This window comes from Gouania willdenowi, chromosome 13 (assembly GCF_900634775.1).
Source record: "Gouania willdenowi chromosome 13, fGouWil2.1, whole genome shotgun sequence".
Taxonomy (NCBI): domain Eukaryota; kingdom Metazoa; phylum Chordata; class Actinopteri; order Blenniiformes; family Gobiesocidae; genus Gouania; species Gouania willdenowi.
In genome coordinates, this window is record NC_041056.1 from 7,384,028 (window position 1) to 7,402,089 (window position 18,062).

Genomic DNA, 18,062 nt, shown 5'->3' on the forward strand with positions numbered 1-18,062 from the left:
TTCATGCCTTACTATAGCCTTACCTCCTCCCAAAAAAAAACCAAAAAAAAATAAAAAAATTTCAATTTTTATGCCTTAATGTAGCCTTAACTTGGACTTGTGGTGTTTGTAAATTTTTTTTGTCATTTTCATGCCTTACCTCCTCAAAAAAAAAAAGAAAAAAAAGAAAAAAAAATTTCAAAAATGTTCCATTTTTATGCCTTACTATAGCCTTACCTCCAAAAAATAAATTTTTTTTTTTTTTTTTACATTTTCATGCCTTACTATAGCCTTACCTTCGACTTGTGCAGGTGTTTGCCATATTTTTTATTTATTTATTTATTTTTTGTCATTTTCATGCCTTACTATAGCCTTACCTCCAAAAAATAAATTTTTTTTTTTTTTTACATTTTCATGCCTTACTATAGCCTTACCTCCTCAAAAAAAAAAAAGAAAAAAAAATTTCCAAAATTTTCCATTTTTATGCCTTACTATATATAGCCTTACCTTCGACTTGTGGTGTTTGTCATTTTTTTTTGTCATTTTCATGCCTTACTATAGCCTTACCACCAAAAAAAATATTTTAAAAAAAAAGAAAACATTTTCAAAAATGTTCCATTATCATGCCTTACTATAGCCTTACCTCCAATATATATATATATATATATATATTTTTTTTTTTTTTTTTTTTTTTTTCATTTTCATGCCATACTGTAGCCTTACCTTCGACTTGTGGTGTTTGTCATTTTTTTTTCATTTTCATGCCTTATGATAGCCTTTCCTCCAAAAAATAAAAATATTTTTTTTTTTTCCATTTTAATGCCTTACTATAGCCTTACCTTCGACTTGTGGTGTTTGTCATTTTTTTTTTTTTTTTTTTTTTTTTGTCATTTTCATGCCTTACTATAGCCTCACCTCCAAAAAAAAAAAAAAAAAAAATAATTTTTTTTTCAATTTTTATGCCCTAACTTCGACTTGTGGTGTTTGTCATATTTTTTATTTATTTTTTTTTTTTTTTGTCATTTTCATGCCTTACCCTTACCTCCAAAAATTTAAAAAATTTTTTTTAAAATATTTAAAAATGTTCCATTATCATGCCTTACTATAGCCTTACCTCCAAAAAAATATATATATATATATTTTTTTTTTTTTTCATTTTCATGCCATACTGTAGCGTTACCTTCGACTTGTGGTGTTTGTCATTTTTTTTTCATTTTCATGCCTTATGATAGCCTTTCCTCCAAAAAATAAAAATATTTTTTTTTTTTCCATTTTAATGCCTTACTGTAGCCTTACCTTCGACTTGTGGTGTTAGTCATTTCTTTTTTTTTTCTTTTTTTTGTCATTTTCATGCCTTACTATAGCCTTACTTTCGACCTGCGGTGTTTGTCATTTTTTTTTTTTTTTCTTTTTTTTTCTTTTTGTCATTTTCATGCCTTACTATAGCCTTACCTTCGACTTGTGGTGTTTGTCTTTTTTTTTTTTCATTTTCATGCTTTACTAAAGCCTTACCTCCAAAAAATAAAAATAAAAAATTCAAAAATGTTCCATTATCATGCCTTACTATAGCCTTACCTCCAAAAAAAGATTTAAAAAAAAAAAGAAAACATTTTCAAAAATATTTTTTTTTTTTTTTTTAATTTTTATGCATTACTGCAGCCATAACTTCGACTTGTGGTGTTTGTCATTTTCATGCCTTACTATAGCCTTACCTCCAAAAAAAAAAAGGTTAAAAAAAAGGAAAAAAAATTCAAAAATTTTCCATTTTCATGCCTTACTTTAGCCTTACTTTCCACTTGTGGTGTTTGTCATTTTTATGCCTTACTATAGCCTTACCTCCAAAAAAAAATCTAAATGTTTCCATTACCTTACTTCTATTTTTATCTTCGTTTTTTGGCATTTCTCATATTGCCCTTTGACTTACTGTGTTTGTCATATTTTTTATTTTCATGAGTTACTAAAGCCTTACTTAAAAAATAAAAAATAAAATAAAAATTTTGTGCCTAACTATAATCTTACTTCTAAAAAAAACATAAATTTTTTTTTTCAAAATATATCTAATTTTATACCTTATTATGGCCTTACCTCATTTGTATGCCTTACTTCTGATTTTTTACTATAGCCTTACCTAAAAAGAAAAAGAAAAAAAAAAATCAAAATGTTTCTATTTTCATGCTTTACTATAGCCTTACTTATTTTTTTTCAAAATGTTTTTATTTTTACGTCTTTCAAATATTCAGGAAACACAAACAAAAATTCAGGAATCGTAATTTTTTGTCTCATGAAAACTAATATTTGATTTGTTAACAAAACCAGTTATTTGCAAACATTTTTCTTTTTAAATTTCAAATTCTTTTTTTGTTTGAATGCATAATAAGAGACACATTTTCTCTCCATAGCCTGTACTAAATAGCGCCAGTCGACGACTCAGTGCTTGGTGGATAAATGCTGACATAAGGACGTCCTTACTTTACTTTTAATCCCAGATAACTACACAATATTTCCAATTAGTCCCTCCCAGTTTAAGGCCTTTGACCTTCAACACCATTCTAACCATAATGTAATCTGCTAAACCACTGTATCCCAACTGATTGAATGTCAAAGGGACAATAAAGTTCATTTTATGTGGGTGTCACAGTGTCCCATTGACAGGATTATATAATTGAGGGGATATATAATAATGTAATCACACAGAGAAATTAGAGAAACCAGAGGATGCGTCAACCATGAGATTAACAGCTGGTTTTACGCTGACAGATTACACATGCTGCAGCTTTATTTGTCCTATCACTGCTCGCTATGTTATTACATGTGTGAGACTAGAAGTTAGAGCAGAAGTGCCTTTCACAACAAAAGCTGTAAAACTCACACTTTGTCACATTATGAATATTTTACAAGTTGTGAATTAATTGCCAGGGATTTATCATTGTCAAGAGCAGCAACGGGAAACACTAAAACAAAGCGTGCGGTTCTGCCAAGTACATTGCATTTTAATTAACTTGGCTGTTGTCAGAGATGGAATCCAATCAGTCTCTGTTTTTTTCTAGCTTGGCGAAAGTAATACAATCGTTAACACTAAAAGCTATCACACGTTGTCGCTACTGCGTTAGTTAAACATGAAACAATGTGTTTCCAAAGCAATTACCGACAATTGGTTAGTCATAAATAATCTCACAATAAATCCATTATGTCAAGTTTTTGTTGACTTGCTCATGCCAGAAGTAGTTTGGCTTCCTATATTGTTTAATGTATTATTGACCCAACTAGCGTTCACCTGAATTCCTCTTTTATTTTGTCATGAAATAAACCGTGCTATATTACATTAACTCCAAGGTGACATCTCAAAACAACGCAGGCACTAAATTAGCCTTTAACAAGACACAAATTCAACTGAATTCAAACTTGTCCACTTGAATAATAAATGTGGTCATTTTTAAAAAAATATATAATTTTAGCTGAAAACTTACTGTCAAACATTATTAAATGCAATTACATGATGTATTTTTGGACCAAAGTCATGCAGCAAATTCTAAATCATATCAGAGGGTTATTGCATATTTTTTTATTTGCATTTATACCATTTTGGAATATGTCATGGTTTCATTTATTCAGACAACTTTACTTGTTCTTGTTTTCCTGATATGTTTCAACTGTCAACTGCCAGTCTTCCTCAAAGGCATCTGCTGATCGCTTTGATGTGCCTAATGCTTGGACACAGTTTTGTCAATGACTATGGTGTAATGATTCCAGCAAGTACATTTTAAATAATTCAAAAATTAATTTAATCAATATTTTTTATTTATTTATTAATGATTTATCATGATATATATATACATATATACAATTTAATATTTACAATTTATTGATTAATTTATAATTATTATATTTATTAATACATTCAATTAACGACTTGTAAATAACACTTTGAATAATATACTGTTTCATTTATTCAGAAAACTTTTTGTTTACATTTACTTCAATATTATATGTTAATTTAATTAGACTGAATGCAACACTAATCCAAATATTACAGTAAACACAAATTATGATTGTTAGGTAATACAAACCCTGCATTATTAGGGTCCGAAGGCCCGAATGGCCAGTAGGACCCTAATGTAATTTCTATTTTTATTCAGCTTGTTCCTGAAGGTTTTCTTTTTAAATAAGACAATGGGTTGGGATTAATTTAGGGCTTTTATTGTGAAATTAGTAGTTCACTTCAGCACTTTTTATGCACAGTGATTGAGAAAGTCCAGCCATCTGTTCAACTTAACTTAAGGTTTTAGTTTGAATATTTTGTGTCTCACCCATAACCAGGAAGTTGTGACCTTATAGTAATAAAGCCACTATCTGTAAATTAATCAAACAAAATAGAAGAATGTTTTCACATATCTTTAGTCATTCTGAAACAATTCCAACATAATAAAACGTAAATATGTATTTTCATCTGATTCATATGATACAAAAATAGCGACAGGACATGAGATACAGACATCAAGTGACTTAATGAATTCAAACTTGGAAATGGGGGAACAACTCATTCATAAACAATTGGAAAAGCTATTGTTGAATGAAACCAAAAAGATGTTTGTAACACATGTATACATTTAGAAAACTGGTGCAGTTATATCAAAGTGTGTGTGCGCTGCTGTAGAAATAATGGCAAACATGCAAATAATCAATCCTTTAAACCAGTTCTAAACACTCCAGTGTATTTGTGATCATGCCTCATATAATATCAATAACTCTGTCTTGGTCCAAAGTGACTGCATATCAACTCAATTCACACAAAAGTTACAATGTTTTTTTGCTGGAAAATAAAAATAAAAACATCAAGGCCAAGATGATCAAGTGTCACAATTTCAAAATGTCGACAACCATCTGTCTCCACAGAAAGAGTTTCTAAATTATTCTTACAGTCAGTGTTTTAGTCTTTGGATTTTCACTTTAAAAAAGGAGAAAAAAAAAAAATCATTTGATTTCCATTGTAAAAAGCAAAATTACGATTGAATTTCAAGAGTAAAGAAGGGATAAATAAACTTTAATAACGGTTTGATTTAAATGTTAAATGACTAAAGAAAAACAACCATCTGTTTTTTCATATCGTGCGAGCAGAAGATGTCCTTTTCAAAGTAAGAGCCCATTTTAGGACTATGCTCTAGACCAGTGGTTCCCAACCAGGGGTACATTAACACATTGCAGGGGGTACTTGGAAACATTGATTAATCTATTTCCAACATGCTGAGTCATTTTTAAGCCTATTTCAGACACTGTACATGCTCGTCCAACATATTTTCCACCTGTTGACAATAAACTGCATTAATGAAATAAACAATATTATGGCCTTAATATCCTACTAAATTGTTCCAAACATGTTATGTACATTACTAAAAAAATTTGGTAAATATATTCTGTGATATACAATGATTGTAATGTACAAAATTGATATTTATTGTGCGTTAAACGTACAGGTTGACATATGTAAATAAAACAAGAAAGGTTACTAAATTGGAGCGACGAAGGGGTTCTCCTAATCTGAAGAAAGGTTGGGAAACACTGCTCTAGAACAGGGGTGTCAAACTCATTTTAATTCAGGGGCCAAATACAAACCAGTTTAATCTCAAGTAGGCCACAGATTATAGGAAGCAAAACGAGCAATTTTATCATTCATGTGCAAGTATGTAAGGCACCGCCGACAATATCCAAGCAATAGGTGACAGATATCAGTCCTCGCAGGATGTTAAATTTACTTGATTTTGTGACCAATTACCAATTTTTATTACATTTGGAGAAATTGAAGGATTTTGGAAAAAATGAGAGTATTTACAAAAAATTTTCAAAGTTCAAAATGACTGCCATCATGGGATGTAGGCATGGCAAAACTGTGAGCCCTGGAAAAAACGTGCAGTTTCGTTGAATTTGTGTATTTGGAGGGACTGAGATATCTATAGCTTAATTAGTTGGTGATTTACACGAGTCCCATTTTTGCTTCTCCCGCGGACCGAATTCGGAGCTTCAAAGGGCCAGATTTGGCCCCTGGGCCTTGAGTTTGACACAAGTGCTGTAGAGATAAATAACTGATGTGCTGCTGTTTAACAGTAGTTGATGATGGATATGGATCACTTCATGATTGCAGAAAAACCTCTTCCACATCCACTTTAGCATGAGTACGATATGTGTGCAGAGATTTCTGCTGATGTCAACCCTTGTTTGGTTTTGCCATGTCAAAAATCCTGTCAAAGTAAAGTTTCAAAGACATTTTAACCACAAGGAAACCCCAGGAAGAAGTCTTTAAACACAGCACTGTCCTCATACGCGCTCTTACTTTGAAAATGGCAACTTCAGGCTGTACAATATGAAAAAATGGGCATTTTTCTGTTTCTGTCTTCTAGCATTACAAACAAATGAAAATCAACCGGTTTTAAAGTTTTGTTTATCCAATCTCGACCCTTGTAAAAAAAAACATGAATATTAATCTTAATTTTTGAATTTTAAAATGAAAATAGAATAACCACAAATTGTTTTGTTTTAATATCCTATTCTGAATGGTAAATCCAATGAACCAAAGCATACACTGACCTCTTCCAATTTAGACTAAAAGTTTTGTCTGTAATACAAAATAAAAGAATAACAATAAACCTACAGAAAAAAATCCCCACAAAGCTGAATTTCGAACTCATTTGTTTTGATTGTAATCTTGCAGTTGGCCTGTTTTGATCAACTACTGTAGTCCTGTGGAGACGACGACGACATTGAGATTCGCTTTGTAGGTTTGATGAGTCCTCCAACCAACCCAGTGTCCTTTTCCTCATTAATACTTGTGATGCCACTCGCACTGGCCCACACTCACCTCCTCGATGTCCAAGTTCTTTCTGGATTTGTAAATGAACTCTCCGATGGCTACAAAAACAGAGAGGACCAGTCCTGCTGCCAACACGATAAAGATCCCCCCGATGTTCTCCACGCCCAAAGCGCTGGCCTCTTTGCTGTCCTCCTCTGGGCAGCCGTTCCCTCGCCACCATTTCTCCTTCATCATATGCAGCTTCCCCTCCTCCTGAAGCTGTAGGATGGCGATGGTGACTTTGTCTCTATATGGGGAACCTGAAACATTTCAATGCATTGTTTCAAATCAAAACATTTTATTTGCATACTATTTTGAGCCTGTAGTGAAAATGAATATAACATAAAAAAATTGTTTAATGTATTACCAATAAACTAAATACAGTATGTGCACCTATTTTAAAAGAAAAAAAAAACAATAAAAGGACTTTTTAGAACAATTTTATAGTTTGGGGCATAAACTATGGAGAGTCGCCATTTTAGACAGGAGATGATGCACTTTCATTGATCGGCATGGCCTGTCGCTTTAAAGAAATGGTGCATTGTGGGAGGTGAAGGCGTAACAGGTGTGTTTACATTGTGGAAAGTGTAGTTTTTCTGTTGGCGCTCGGCGCTAAGCAGCCATGTGTAACCTCTACCCTAGTGATAAAAGTGCAGCATCCAGGTTGTTTGTTAGGAGAGGAATAAATGTCACTTTTCTCACCAACTACCTGCTTCTTGTATGCTTCCCTGCACCTGGACAGAGCTGTTGTTACCAGCAGCAACGAGACACGGCTGAGTAGTTAGGTGTCATTTGTTAATTATGGCGAGCAACTGTGATGAAAGCTGCGTGAAACGATGTCTGTTTATGGACGGGAGGATACGAAGAGAAGCAGCACCTGACAGCGCCCTAATGAACAGGTAAGTTCTCATCACTTATCCACAAGGAAATAAGAGGTAACAATGTGGTGGGAATGCAGTTATTCACATGACAGCTGGCCATAGTGTCCCCTGTAAGCAGAAGTGTAGTAGTGCTCTGAACAAGTACGTTTATAAGCTGCATTGAGATTTTCTGTGAAGAAATTCGGGACCGCGTCTGGTTTCAGACGTAACTTTGGCTTCGTACCCATTAGCTTAGCCCTTTAGCTTAGCCTGCAGATCCCTCTCATAGCAGCTCAACTTGAAGCTGTCCTCATATGTCACCGAATTTCATTAGAACAAAAACGTTTTAAGTGTGCATCCCGTACCGCTATTATGGAGCCAAAGTCTGGCTAACTCTAACTTAGTGTCGTTGTTTGGCTTAAAGACATAAAAGAAATGTTTCTGTGGGGGTTTTCTCTTGTTGCAACTATTGGCTTTACATTCCGCCATTGTTGAGAAACCATAGACCAATGGAACACTGTTGCCTAGCAACAGCTAATAGGAATCAACGAAAGTGCCTCATATCCTAACCAAAATGGCGGCTCTCCATCTCCATAGTTTATGCCCAAAGTTGTAAAACCGTTGTAAAAAGTTCTGTTAATGTGTTTTTTAAAAAAAAATAAAAAGCTGCACATATTTTGTTTATTAGTAATACATTAAACACATTTGATATTACATACATTTTCACTACAGGTACCCTTTAGTTCAGTATTGACTCACCGATGGGCGTCCCAACACCGTAGCCTTTGGAGTCGATGAGGCCTCCGATCTGCGTGAGGTTGCAGTTACGCTGGCTGATGTACTCGATGCTGGTGGACTCCATCAGGAGGGCATAGTCCGTGGTGAGGACCCTCTGTATCCCCTCACGGTTATTCTTCACCAACGCCGTGTTCTTCCTGCTGCTCATGAACGCCCACATCTTCTCATAGGTGGAGATCTTAGATTTCTATCATGGGAAATAAAGATCGAACATCATTAACACTTCCAACCTTTTATTCTGATGTTTGCCAACAGGAGGATAACATTGATATATTTGGCGTTTTATTTTGACGCTGTGACGGCTGGACCCAGTAATTGATTGCTTGGCAGTGGATGAGCCACGTGAAGTGAAATCTACTCAACTCATTTCATCTTTTAAACAACAGCTGCAGAGAAAGAATAAATCTGTCTGATAGCTTGATGTATAACAATGTTTTTAAGACTCCAAACTTTATAGCCACCTATTCTTTGTCCCAGAACTCTTTACGTAAGCAGTAGAAATATCAGATGTTAAAGACTAACTGACAGGAATTATTACCTCCCTGCTGTATCAGCATGAACCCATTCACTCTTAAACTGACCTTAAAGAACGTCATGGTGGAACCGTCTCTCACAGCCCCGTACTCTATTTTAGTTTGCTTGGCCAAGTCATCTGCAGAGTCAATGGGCGAGTCCATTCTCTCCACGGTGAGGAAGGCAGCCAAGTTGGCAGTGTATGAGGAGATGATGATGAGGGTGAAGAACCACCATATTCCACCCACGATCCTCGTAGACAGAGCCTTGGGCATCAGCTCGGATCCTGTCGGACACAGGCTACGATGTTACATCTGTCATCAAACGCATGTCAAATACTGTCTATATCTGCGTACCTTGCTGCATAAGGGCTCCAACACCAAACCACACACTGTTTATGAGGGTGAAGTTGTTTTCCACCACATCAGAGTCTGGGTTACACGGGTGGGGATTGTACCACTCGTAGGGAGTGAACCTGAGAGATAACAAACAAGTAGACCAAAGTGATCAGAAAATGAGAGGAAAAATCACAAAACTTTGAAGTAAAAAGTATTTCTAGTAAAGGTTTGAAAATGAAAGTATTTATTTATTTTTTAAAGATGCTGGACGCAATAATTGTTTATCCAATAAATCCGTAGTGTAGGCCTCATAGATCAATAAATCGAAGAGCATTTGTTTAAAAAAATAAATAAAGGGTTGAAATTGTCACTCAAATGTTTGTTTTGATTTCCACTGTAAACACTCAGTTTATCATTTTTAGAAAAGTTTTGAATATTGCATTGTGGGATGTGGAGTCCCATATACGGATGCATGTTTTCCCCAAAAAAAACTCTGACAAAGTGACTTCCCAACACATTTCTAGTGTTTTCACTGGAGGGTGTGGCAAAACAATGGCAGAATATTATTCTCGGATTTATCCGAATCTGGCTGAAATTGAATGTCTTGCGAAGTGACACAAATTACAACAAATATGGTATCAAGAGAATCACTGTCCTTCTATGGTGACAACGCACAAGAAATCACAATAAGAATGAAGTAAAAACACTTCTATGCATCCATCTACTGGACTTCACATCCCACAATGCAATGGGAGAAACAATGTCCACAAACCGAGTCTTTACTGTAAAGAGGAAAACAAACTTTTACATCTTTTTTTCGAGCAATTGATCTTCAATTTGTTGATCTATGAGGCCTACACTTCTATGGATTCATCTGATTAAAACATTATCGCCTCCAGTCACTTTAACCATGATTACAATTATTATGCAAACAAGAAACAATTCATAAAACCTGCTAATGTTTAAAAAATGTTGAAATATTGACAGTAGTTATAGTTAGCTTTAAATCCTTAACCAAGAAACATTTGTATATATCTAAAATGTAATATTAACATATGTAGAAAACAATACAATTATTAGGTGCACCTTTCCGGTTACATGTGGACATTAATTCTTCAAAACATAAAATGCGATTAAAAAGAAAATTTTTGTGCTGATTTATTGGCTGTAGATTAAAAAAATCCAACAGCCTGTTTCATCAAATCCCACATGAATTGAAAGAGAAGTAATGCTGACATTCACTGAGTTGGCATGGGTGTACCTAGAGCAGGTATGGGCAACTGGTGGCCCGGGGCCCACATGCGGCCCTTGTACTAATTTTGTGTGGCCCCCTAAGTAAGCACGAATGACTCCAAAAAACATACAAAACTGTAGAGAAATACCCAAAATGCACAAAATATAGAAAACAATAGACAAAAATGACTTATAACACATAAAACAACAAAAATACATAGAATGACTCCATAAAACAAATGACACAAAACAACAGCAGAAATAGAAAAAAAAATATACAAAATGACGACAAAAAACACAAAAGGACTTCATAGAACACAAAATTACAACAAAAATAGAAGAGAAATCTACAAAATGACAACAAGATATATAGAATGACTCCAAAAACACACAAAAAGACTTTCTTTTTACTCGTATTGAATGCTCAGATTGGTCCATCCATCCATCCATCCATTTTCAAACCCATTTGCTCCTGTCTCACAGGGTCGCGGGGACTCAGATTGGTCATTATTCTAAATGCTGACATGTAAGTCAAATAATGTTGCATTCAGATTAAAAAATCCCATTCTTGTGGACCCCACTGACCTAGAGGAGAATATTTACCTGGCAATGACAAAGAGCACGCAGCTCACACCGAGGCAGGCTAGCAGCACATACATCCAGATATCCGGAGAAAGAGGGTTGAGGAAGGAGAAAACTCCTGGATTGGTGCCGTTTGGTTTGTGGTAAAGAATGCTGATTCCCAGCGTCATGAAGGGCTTGGAGAAATCAATCACCTTTTCTCTCACGTATGTAATGGTGAGCGGAGCCACTGCCAGATCAGCCACCTGGTACAGAACAAGAGCAGCAGTCAGGTGGGGCAGGGTTGGGGTCAATTACATTTTTCAGTTACAATTACGTCTTCAATTATCTTTGTACAAATACAATTCAACAATGATTACGGTGGCCAGAATCTTTCCCAATTACGATTAAAATTACAATTATTATTTTCCTCCTGAAAGTCAATTACAATTAAATTCTCGATAACTAAAGTTCAATTACAATTAATCACAAATACACTGAACCTTTAATAAATAACCCCATAAAACGTAATCTTCCTCTTGTGTTAGCTTTCTGTTAGCATCTCTTATGATAATGGGTCAGTTTTGACCCACGTCTTGAATCAGCTTCAAAAAACACGAAAACACTTGTTTTTATCTCTTGCTTACCTTGTTATGCTTCCTTATCCATGAAAATATTGGTATTAATATTTTTGGTGTGGGCGTCTGAGCTTTTTTTGTGTCAGTATACCCCTCGAAAATGGTAAAATGATCCTCAAGAGAACTGACAGGTCGTGGGAAAAGTTGACATGAAACATATTTTAATAACTGTTAATTACGTATGTCTAAGACATAGAATTGTAACATGGTTCCCCAGGTTTGTGTTTAATTAAATCATAAATTAAAAGTTTTTTTTAATAAAATTTCCAAGGCAATTACAATTACAAAGTCAATTATCTGAACTCAATTACAAATCAATTATGATTACAACAGCAACATATTTTCAAAATTAAATAAATAATTGTAATGAATTATTAATTAAGTTTTTACAACTAGAACTGACCCCAACCCAACCCAAGTAAGTTCGTCTGATGAGAACTTACGTGATCAATGAGCTCTCGCACCATCCCGTTCCACTCGCCTTTATCGTTCTGAGCTCCATATTTTCCATCAGAGACCAACTTCACCTCATAGGAAAAGCCCAAAATGTTGGAGAGTTCTTTGAGCAGATCCAGGCAGTAACCCTCGAAGCGATCGTTCCCATACAGAGGCTTATCCGACTTCTTATACATGACGTAGGGATTTTCCTATCACGAAAACACAAACCAGCGTCAGATTTGTGATGTTCACTGATGACGATGATGTTACTCTGATCTTTACCAGGATAGTTGTGACGATGAGGGTTCGATTGGCCATTGAGTCCGTGACATTCGTGGAGGAATCTTTATTGATTTCTGTCACGTTGAGTCCAGTCTGCGAGTTCCAAACCCCAATCTGTTTAAAAACAGCCACATGAAGACAAATAAACTGATTACGAAACATCTGTTGAGCGAGACACCTTCACGTGATTGAGGGGAAAAAAGTGAACTAGAACCAGGGAAGAAAAAAAGGAAGAAAAGCCACCATGAAAACAACTGGAGATGAGAGATTGAGGAAAGAAATAAGCAGGGAAGTAAAACCGCGTATACATTTGATAAAAAAACAGAGATGACATGTGGAGTGTCAGTATAACCAGCAACATACAGACCTTTTTCCAAACTTTATTCAGGCGGTTATTGCCTGCGATTGTCTTGCAAAAATAATAAAAACAGAAAACAGTTTTAATCACACAGCCTCGAACCTAAAAGCAAGAAAAGCATGTTTGTTTTTTATTGAATAACAGGTATAGTTATGATTTCCTTTAACCCTGCTATTATTATTATAAGTATTACCAACATATTTTACCCTTGGGGTCAATTTAACCCCAGGGATATTTGCCTCCAGAAAATTTGTTTTTTGTGTCAGGGACATAGTTTACTTGTTGAAAACATAAATAACCCCTTGATAATGAAGCCATGACCTGTTCTCTAGCGCCACCATCAGGTCAAACTTATAGTTTTCATCCAAATCTTCTCAAATTTACTGACAACAGTAATTAGAATAAACTGTTGGTTGTGGTGATGATATGACCTTTCCTGCAGTGCCACGATCAGGTCAAATTTTCCATTTTAGAGTTAGTGTAGCTTGAAAATCTTTCATCCAATTATTTTCTAATTTGGGGTGCACAGTCATGACCCACACAGAACTGATTTATGTTGGTGAACCGTCCCCCCGTCTCAGACACATTCTCCTCCGTGACTTTCACTGTGAAAGAGCTGTTCCAAAACCTAATTGACAGTAAACCTTTTCCTAGAGGTCATTTTCTAGAGAGAGAGCACAACAGACAGACAAATTTTACACAGCTAACACAGCTTGGGGTCAAATTGACCCCAGAGGAACACCAATGGCCCCCTTTTCCTCTCATAAACATATTTTTATCTCCTTTTTGTAACATATTTGGGGTTATTCACTATAGAATCTTCCGTCTCAGACACATTCTCGTCAACATCATTTTCACTGTGAAAGAGCTGTTCCAAAACCTCATTGACAGTAAACCTTTTCCTAGAGGACATTGTCTACAGAGAGACAGAGAGCGAGTGCAGATTACAACACATAAAGCACAACAGACAGACAAGTTCTACACAGCTAAAACATCTTGGGGTCAAATTGACCAATGTGTGCAATATGTGTTCAGCACATTGAAAAAATATCATCATGGTAATTACATGCTTAATCAATTGTACGTATGAAATTCAGAAAAGTCATGAAGAAAAAAGTCAACTATTATTTTTTCATGACAAACACTGCATTAAGGGTTAAATGACAGGTTTAACTTTTTTATTTCCATTTTTGTATGGAAAGTGATAACAGGCTTCCTGGCAGAACAGAAAGCAACGTTCTCAACTTGATTAAAGGAAGAAATGCAACTCATCTGAAAACTCAGTGTGTCAAATTATGTGGCATAATTAGGACAGCAGACATCTCTCAGTAAATTATTCTGTATGTTGTTTTGAGGACACTTCCCAGCTTCCTGCAGCTGCAGAGACTGTTTCCTATCATGGATGACAGCACTGACTTGATCCCTCAACACTTAACTGATTCTGTCCTAGTTTTACAGTATGCATGTCCAGTGTAACAATCTGCGTTGAATGAAGATTGGTCAGAGGCTCACCTTCTCCAATCCGTCCTCTTTTAGGCTGATGACGTCCAAATCAAACTCTTTCCGCAGGCCATCCGTCTTGTTAATAGTTATTTGTCCTGTCAAGCCATTCCATTGTGCCTGTGGCAGAGAGAGCGCAAAGACACACGCCTCATGTTATACACATGAATGCAGAACAGAGCAGATAAATTTCTCCTAAAAAAATGAATTATGAATGATTTTATCATCAAAAAACACCAACAAATGCTAACTGCATCTCACAGAATTATTTTTGCATTCATTGGGTTCCTGAGTTGGAAAACGAGCTGCTGTGTGCACCGTCGTGGACAATGATGACATGAATGGAGCAGGCAGGTCAGGTTTCTGTTTCACAGGAGAGCAGAGTGTGGGCAGCAGTGCTCAGAGATATGTGGAAACAGTCCAGTTAGATTACCGCGGCAGTGGAGTTGACGAGTGGACGAGTTACGACACAGGTCTAAACTGACCCAAACACTGTTAAATAAAATCTCTCTATAAAAGCAAGGAATCTCTGTCTGTCTGTGTGTTCCTCAAATATCTCTGCGGATCAGGATCAGACTGACCTGAGAGTTTCAACATGGCTGCTGCTTGGTTCAAGGGTGTGCAACGTCGAGTTTGTTTGGATGCCCCACCCCCACGCCCTACCTCCTCAGTCGACGGACTCAGTCCTACCTCCACAGTAATGATGTCATCAGTCATACCTCTACCCCTTCAAACACAACCTCATTTGGCCATCCATGAAAAAGCTACTTACCCTCCCACTTTTCTATAGCAATTCATACTTCCTACGGGAACTGCACTATTAATAAAAATGCAATGGATTTTATAGCACTTTTTCATAGACACTCGCTTTACATTGATGTGCATTATTCTTTCACTCCACACACAGTGGTGGTAAGCTACTATTGTGGCCACAGCTGCCCTGGGGCAGGCTGACAGAAGTGAGGCTGCTATAGTGCGCCATCGGTCCCTCCGACCACTATCAACACTCCCTCACACACCACATTAATACGAGGCAATGTGGGTGATGTGTCTTGCCCAAAAACATAACGACTTGGCTAGAACAGGATGCGAACCCCCAATCCTTCGGTTATTGGACTACAGACTCTACCCAGACTTAATTCATCTGTGATCCTTTTTTTTTTACCCTTTTTTAACTGTTGCATTCTTTGCAATGTGAATATTTGAATATTTCTGTTAGTTTGTCAACGGCAAACTGTTTGACTCAAAACTACAGGAATAGAATTGTAATTCTGAGTGAAATAAATACAGGCAAAATGTATCCAAATTACACAACAAAATGAAACTTTAGCTGTCGTTTCTCCTGATTTTTTACACTAAAATGTTGAATAAGTACTTTTATTTTTCTAAGGAGAAATGTGAGTGTAAAAAACACTCCCAGAGGCTTAGAGGCCATCATTTGATGAAGTTGCTCTTTGATTAGACAGCTTCTCTGAGTCCAGCTTTAGTCACGCCATCAAGTCCCTTTTCAAATCCCAAGTCACACAATCAGAAGTGACCATGACTTGATCATGTGTCACCAACATTATACTGTACATGGAGGGATGACATGGATCGTAATGGATTGGATGCTCCTGATGATTAAAAGGATAAGATTAAGATCTAAACACAGCAGGGAATCCCGTCAGTATTGAGCATCCATTAACACAAGAGAAATTAAATGTGAAAAGAGGAAAACAATGTTTTTCTGCTTCTCGCTACGGCATTATTGCATTTATCTCACTCTACAGCCTATAAAACAGTTATAACTAATACCAGATGCATCTTTTTATGGTTTTCAAGGGTCAATATCCATGTTTTTTTGGTTTAATATACTTAATACATACATTATACTATTAAATATGATTTGAAAATGTTTCAAATATGTCATTTACTTTATAAAGTTAATGGTTGACATCACATTAAACATGAAATGAAAGGGTTTCAATTCAAAGATGAGTAAACTAATAAAACATATGCACTCGATTTGTGATTTCTCACTCAACTGCACCAGAATACATCACACATGAGAAGGCAGTAAAAGTATTCTGGAGCAAACACGAACAAACATTTATAAAACCATAGTGACATTGACAGTTTGTAGTCACACATCTATTAAAGCTACTGAACTAGAGCTGCGTCCTTGTGCATGGGTGCACATCCTAAAATGAGGCGTGGTCAAGCAATTTATTTATATTAATGTTATTTGTTTTTACTAAATAATTTGCCACTTGCAACAGAATTATTATAAATCTTGAAACCCAAGCTTTGACATTATGCTGATTATCAATTGGGGCAGTAAATGAAAAAGTGAATAGGCCAAATTTCAACCTTGAACATACAAATATGCATCAATAATGCATTATTTTCCCGTAACCAATTACAAACTAAAGTCTTCTAGTATAAGAACCTTAAAGTTACACAGTTGAGCTAAGAAACATTATTTGCAATTTATCCATAACAATCCAGGTTGTACAGAGTGAAATTACGTTTGGCAGTTTTGTGACAGTTCGTGAAATCCAGTCAAACATGAAATTTCAAGACCCAATTTCCAGTTTTCCTTTTATTCTGTCTTAGAAATATTCAACTGGAACAATTCATTACCTCTGCCAAGGAGGTCATACTTTTACCAGCATTTATTTATTTAGTTTGCTTGCTTAATTCATTTTGACCACATTGAGAACTTACGTCATGGAAGATTCCATTACATTTTGGAGAGGATCTGGATCTATAAACTGATTCTAGATCAGTTTCAAAAATCAAAAATCTCTCATTATTGAAGAATTGTAATACATTTATATCTTGGTTCATATTTGACCGATCTTTATGAAATTCGACTCATTTATGTTTGGTTGGTTTCTCAATTACCCCAACATCTGGATCGAATCTGGATTGTGCATTTCATCAAAATTTTAAAAAAAAATGGGGTTGCTCATACAATTGGACCTACTGTATGGTTATTAATGGATATATAAATTACATGTAAGCCTTTAAAGTGTGAATGATACCATGATTAGAATCATTGATCCAGATAACTTCCAATATCTGACAAAGAGGATCGCTTTTGTTCAAAATACATTCAAGACATCCTTGATTCAGTATCCATGTGACAAAACAATCTACATAAACCCAAATTGTGGAACTATAAATATCAACTGCCAGCCTCCTCGTGACTTGTTGTGACTTTAAGCCCACACAGATACTTCCACACGCATCAGATCCAATTTTCACGCCTTATCGTTCCTGCTTAAGCACCGGAACAAATCACACCGGGCCATTAGTCGACAAAACAAAAGGATGGATGAGAAGAAGGAGACACATTATCAAATCAGACTCACATCTTTGAGCATGTTCATGAAGCGAGATCCAAAGCGCCAGGGCTTGTGTCTGTGGCACTGAAGGGAGCTGACGGTCATCTGGGACGTGCGCTGGGAGGCGGCCGCCACCATGTAGACAGCATCATACATCAGTGCTGCCTCAGTCTGGAAGGAGAAACAGAGACATCATCATCATCACAAAATAACACATAGAACACAGAGAACTCACACAAAGTTCACACACTCCACAAAGAGACACATATCTGACAGAGGTGTAGAGAGTACTGACATATCAACTCAAGTAGAAGTACTGTTACTTTGGTGAAAATAATGGATTACTGGAGATTGAAATCCTTTGAAAAGCATGAAAAACTCCTGGAGACCTTCT

At 35.9% G+C, this 18,062-nt stretch overlaps 1 protein-coding gene across 1 annotated transcript in view; it reads right to left on the reverse strand.

The window, feature by feature from the left end:
• Positions 1–5,846: 5,846 nt before the first annotated feature.
• LOC114475039 (glutamate receptor ionotropic, kainate 1-like) overlaps positions 5,847–18,062 on the reverse strand; it is a 29,823-nt gene continuing 17,607 nt past the window's right edge. Inside the window, exons 7-15 of the mRNA XM_028465737.1 lie at positions 17,696–17,839; positions 14,352–14,459; positions 12,482–12,595; positions 12,205–12,408; positions 11,166–11,389; positions 9,348–9,466; positions 9,060–9,277; positions 8,440–8,665; positions 5,847–7,080 (exon numbers count right to left, since the gene is read on the reverse strand). Of these exons, the coding sequence (XP_028321538.1) occupies positions 6,791–7,080; positions 8,440–8,665; positions 9,060–9,277; positions 9,348–9,466; positions 11,166–11,389; positions 12,205–12,408; positions 12,482–12,595; positions 14,352–14,459; positions 17,696–17,839 (1,647 nt within the window). The 3' untranslated portion in view covers positions 5,847–6,790. The remainder of the gene's footprint in view (positions 7,081–8,439; positions 8,666–9,059; positions 9,278–9,347; positions 9,467–11,165; positions 11,390–12,204; positions 12,409–12,481; positions 12,596–14,351; positions 14,460–17,695; positions 17,840–18,062) is intronic.